The sequence below is a fragment of the Leishmania donovani genome, chromosome 24, assembly GCF_000227135.1.
Source record: "Leishmania donovani BPK282A1 complete genome, chromosome 24".
Lineage (NCBI taxonomy): Eukaryota > Euglenozoa > Kinetoplastea > Trypanosomatida > Trypanosomatidae > Leishmania > Leishmania donovani.
Window position 1 is genome coordinate 793093 of NC_018251.1, and position 5091 is coordinate 798183.

At 60.6% G+C, this 5091-nt stretch overlaps 2 protein-coding genes across 2 annotated transcripts; both read right to left on the minus strand.

Moving 5' to 3' along the window:
• Positions 1-2: 2 nt before the first annotated feature.
• LDBPK_242140 (60S ribosomal protein L26, putative) lies at positions 3-347 on the minus strand (the record flags this gene model as incomplete). The annotated part of the gene is made up of 1 exon (XM_003861255.1): positions 3-347. A coding segment is annotated over one exon (345 nt), but the record flags the coding sequence as incomplete, so codon positions are not given.
• Positions 348-2509: 2162 nt separating this feature from the next.
• Positions 2510-4525, minus strand: LDBPK_242150 (transketolase; the record flags this gene model as incomplete). The annotated part of the gene is made up of 1 exon (XM_003861256.1): positions 2510-4525. The coding sequence occupies one exon, from the start codon at positions 4523-4525 to the stop codon at positions 2510-2512; it is 2016 nt and encodes a 671-aa protein (XP_003861304.1).
• Between the last annotated feature and the right edge of the window lie 566 nt (positions 4526-5091).

The window sequence follows — 5091 nt, forward strand, 5'->3', positions numbered from 1 at the left end:
AGGATGGACTTGCGGTGGTGCGTCAGCTTCAGCTTCGTAATCTCGACGTTGGAGGGATGGATGCCGACGGCCACAGTGGAGCCGTTCGCCTTCTCGCGGTTCACCTTGTCGATGAGGATGACCCACTTGAGGCGGTAGCACGCGGTCACCTTACCCTCACGGCCCTTGAAGGTGCCACGCTTCACGATGACCTCGTCGTCCTTGCGCACGGGCATGGCACGCACGTTGTACTTGGCGCGCAGCTCCTTGGAGAGCGGGGCGCTCATGAGCACACGGCGCACATGGCTCGGGGCCTGAAAGTGCGCACGGCGGGCCTTGCGGCGGGAACCACACTTGATGCTGGCCATCTTGTCCTACAGGGGAGAGATGCGGGTCGGAGGCTGTACGATTGTGTGTGCGTGAAGAAAACAGAAATAGAAAGAGGATGATAGATGGAGCGAGAGACAGGAGAGGCCGCTGGTGCTGATGTGGGTGGTGGTAGCAGCACAAGAAGGCGAGCGCACATTTTGTGTGCGCGATCAGCGCCGCATCCGTGACACTCACATGTCACGAAAAGCTCGTTCGGTTTTCACTTTTGCCCTTGCCCACGCACTCATGTACACAGGTATATGCATGATACACAGACACACACACACACACACACACACGCAGACCGCGATGAGCGGCATTACTGCATGATGCCTTTCCTCTCATCATCGTGCGCGTTCCTTTTCTCCTTTCTTCCCTTTTTTGTTTCTCGAGTGTGCGTGTGCGTGTGTGCGGTAAACGTCGCATCACCGGGAAGGTCACAGCCATCCATAAAGAAACGCAGAAAAAGAAAAAGGGGAGACGAATGCGAGGGAGGAGGCGAACCGCCGAAAAAGGGGGAGAAAAGGAGGGAGACGCCAGGGATGCGCGCAGACGTAAAAAAAGGGGAAAATTCAAGAGGGGGGCAGAGGTTGAGGGAGGGGGCAACGTGCGCCACAGCCCCCGCGCCGTCTGTCGCTACCCCTCCCCACTCCACCCCCTTTATTTTTCGCTGCCGTTACTATCTTTTCTCTCTCCCCTCTCCCTTCCCTCCTCCCCTCTCTCTGTCCATCCAAGGCACCATCATGGGCGCATTCTCACAATCCCAACTGCGTGTCTGTGCTTTCTTCTTACAGCAGTTGTGCCGGACGCATGCGTTCGCCATTGCGCATCCTCACGTCGTAGTGTCTCGCTGTCTGTGTGTGCGACTCCGTTACCATTTTCGTTTATTCCTCTTCCCTTGAGCTCAAACCCTGCAGCAGCCGCAGCTGTGATGAAGGCCATGATGGCGCGCAGACAATGCAGACAGCAGACGCGGGCTCAGAGAGAGGAGCACGCAAGACAGGAGCGCAGTGTCAAGAACCGGCACAACGGAAAGGTGCAAAATCGAAAAACGAACCACAGAACGCACATTTAGCGCCGTAACATCACCACGTCGTGCGTGAGAGGCATGATGCAGTAGGGGAAGCGGGGGGGGGGTTGATTGGTGCTTGGGCAGTAAGAGGGGATCGTGCGTGCAGGGTGTGCTCTGGGGGTCTGCGCAGCGGGTCGCGCCCATGAGCACATGAGATAGGAAAGTCAGATAAAAAGGAAAAGGGAGCGAGAGAAGAGCGCTGCGGGAGGGAGGCAGGAAGGTGGTGGTGGTGATGGGGGGGGCAGAGAGCAGGGCCTCTCTGCTGAAGGCGAGGAAACACCTTCACCCGCTCTATCGCGCCAGCACCCGTTGTTTCGTCGCTGGGGTGCGTAAGCCGGTGGGGGTCAAGGTCTACCGAGGCACACACTCACGCGTGCTCACGCACAAACCGACGTGCGCTCATGGCGCTGTCACGGGCACGATAGGACTTCCTTGCCCTCCCGATACCGGCGCACGACGCAAGCATGTGCCATGCAGCTCGACTCCCGCACTGATGAAAAGAAAGACGAAGCATAAAATGAGGTGTCCACTCCACTCATACATCCCCCCACACACATAGAGCCCCACCACGGGGGAGAGAGGAGTGTGAGGAAGGCATGCACGCCACCCCAGCGCGCCCCGGAAGAAGCACACCAGACAAAGAGAAGAGGCGGCAAGAAGGGGATGAGTGGGTGGGTGGGTAGAGAGCTAGAGAGCGACACGCACAGGTCAAGGCAAGATAATAACAGAAGAGGAAACATCAATCAAGCACCAGCCCCAAGAAAGGGGAATAGGCAAGGAGACACACCAAAAAGCCATGACCGGCGAGTGGCAGAGGAAGGGGGTAGGGGTGGGTGGGGACGAAGATAGACCAGCACATGCACACGTGTATGCGAACAGACGCCGACATACTACATTGCATCATCGTGCATAACATGTACGCGTTGATGTGTGAGCGTAATCGACCATATCGCTCACGGTAGAGAGTTACGATAAGGGGGGAAGAGAGGTCAGGGGAAAGCGGCGCCGCCATCGCCAGCAACAATCCTCCATCTCCATTCTCCCTGCCCGCCTCCTCCGGGGTCATCCGTCACGCTTCGGAGCGCCGTCTCACATCTTGCTGAATGAGGAGTTCTTGAGCGGCGCCGTGCGATTGGGGAAGCGCGCGGTCAGCCTGCGGGCCGTCTCCACCACTTCCTCGACGGTAATGCCGAACTTCTTGTATAGCACACCCGCCGGGGCCGAGGCACCGAAGCCAGACATGCCCACATGCGCATGGGAGTATTTCTCCCAGCCGAAGCTGACGTACGCCTCCACCGACACCACCGGCACACCTTCGGTGAGCACAGACTTGCGGTACGCATCCGGTTGCGCGTCGAAGAGCTCCTGGCACGGCATCGACACAACCCTCACGCACAGCTCACCCGAGAGTACCTTGGCAGCATCCACCGCCAGCGACACCTCCGAGCCGCTCGCCACGATTACGAGCTGCGGGTCGGGCACCTCCACCACTGTGTAGGCACCGCGCTTCACACCATCGATGCTCGACCCCGACTGCGGCACGGTGCTCTGGCGGCTCAGACACAGAACCGTCGGAGTGTGGGCACTAGACAACGCAACAGCCCAAGCACCGCTCGTCTCTGTCTGGTCGCTAGGACGCATCACCTGCAGGTTTGGCATGGCACGCAGGGCAGCCACCAACTCGACAGGTTGGTGGGTCGGCCCGTCCTCGCCAACCCCGATGCTGTCGTGTGTCGCCACGTAGATGACACGGTGGTGGGAGATCGCGGCGAGGCGCACCGCACCAAGGGCGTAGCCGATGAAGTTGAGGAAGGTGCCGCCGAACGGGATGATACCACCGTGGGCGTCGAGACCGTTGAGGATGGCGCACATGGCGTGTTCACGGACACCGAAGCGAATGTAGCGACCCTCGTTGCTGCTCGACGAGAAGTCCACCAAGTTTGCCGACGCGGGGCGCGTCAGGTTGCTCGGCGTGAGGTCAGCCGACCCTCCCATGAGGGCCGGGATGGCCGGGAAGAGCACAGCCAGGCAATTCTCGCTCGCCTTGCGCGTCGCGATGGCCGAGGAGTTCGTCGGCAGCTTCGCCTCCCACCCGGACGGCAGCTCGCCCTTCATCTGCGCCACAAAGGCGGCACCCTCGGCCGGGAACGCGGCCGTGTACTTCGCCAAGCGTTCCTCCCACGCCTTCTGCTCCGCGGAACACTTCTCCATGTGCATCTTGAACACAGCGCGGACGTCTTCGTCGACGTCGTACTTCTTGTTCGGGTCGCGGCCAAACTTCGTCTTGACGTTGGCAATATCCTCCTCACCCAGCGGCGCGCCGTGCACCTTCTCCGTTCCCTGCTTCGAAGACCCGAACCCGATCGTTGTGGTTTGCACAATCATCTTCGGCTTCCCCTTCGTGGCCTTGGCCTCCGCCAACGCCTTGCGCAGGCCGTCGTAGTCAGTGTCACCGTTTTCGACCTCGATCACATGGAAACCCATGGACACGTACTTCTGGTGGGACTGCTCCGTGAAGGAGAGGTTTGTCGCGCCATCGATGCAGATGTAGTTGCTGTCGTAGATGACGATGAGTTTCTCCAGGGCGAGGTGGCCGGCGAGGGAGAGCGCCTCCTGGCACACACCCTCCATCAGACAGCCATCACCACAGTACACGTAAGTGTAGTGATTGACGAGCTCGTGTCCCGGGCGGTTGAACCTGGCGGCAAGGTGCGACTCGGCCATCGCCAGTCCGACCGCGTTTGCAATACCCTGGCCAAGCGGCCCGGTCGTCACCTCCACCCCGGGCGTCACGAAACGCTCGGGGTGACCAGGGGTGCGCGAGCCATCTTGGCGGAATCCCTTCAGGTCGTCCATGGTAAGGTCGTAGCCGGCCATGTGCAGCAGGGCGTACTGCAGCGCGCAGCCGTGCCCGTTCGACATGACGAAGCGGTCGCGGTCGACCCAGTTAGGATCCTGGCTGTTGTACTTCATCACTTCCGTCCACAGGACCGCTGACACTGGCGCCATGCCCATCGGCGTGCCCGGGTGACCACTCTTGCCACCCTGCACAATGTCTGCCGCGAGGCAGCGGATGCAGTTGGCAATCTTCTCAATAGAGGCCATTGTGCTTGTGGGTGAGGGCGAAGGGGACAGGCAGGGCAGAGAAAGCGGGCTATAGGAATGAGAAGGGAGCGAGACCGAGAGGCGAAGAGGGGGAAGGGTGCTACTATGTGGTGGCCGGTTCGAGACACTAGAGGAAGAGTTGGGGGGGGGGGGGGGGAGATTCCTTTTGTATACGCTGATGAGGGCGTAGGGTGGCTACTGGTGTTGCTGTGTGGTGCGGTGGGGGTGCCGTTTACGGGAGCAGAGAGACGGGGGTAGAGAGAGACGAGTGTTGACTGCGGAAGAGCGAGAGCAAAAAGTGGGTATGGGTAGGCGCACCAGCTTGAGAGCGAAGACGTTGTCGCCTCTTCCACATTTTCGATTTTGTCTGCCGCACACCATGTGAGGTGAAACGCCACGCGCTACCGCCACCGGGCCCTGTCACACGCCGCCCGTCGTGTGGTGCGAAGCGGCCGTCGACACGCGCCAGGGCGATGCGCCGCCTCAGCCATCGGAGCATGCCCTCGGCCTCAACCTCTCCCCCCACCTACCCACTTCGCACGCCGCCGCGTGGCGCGTCCCCTCCG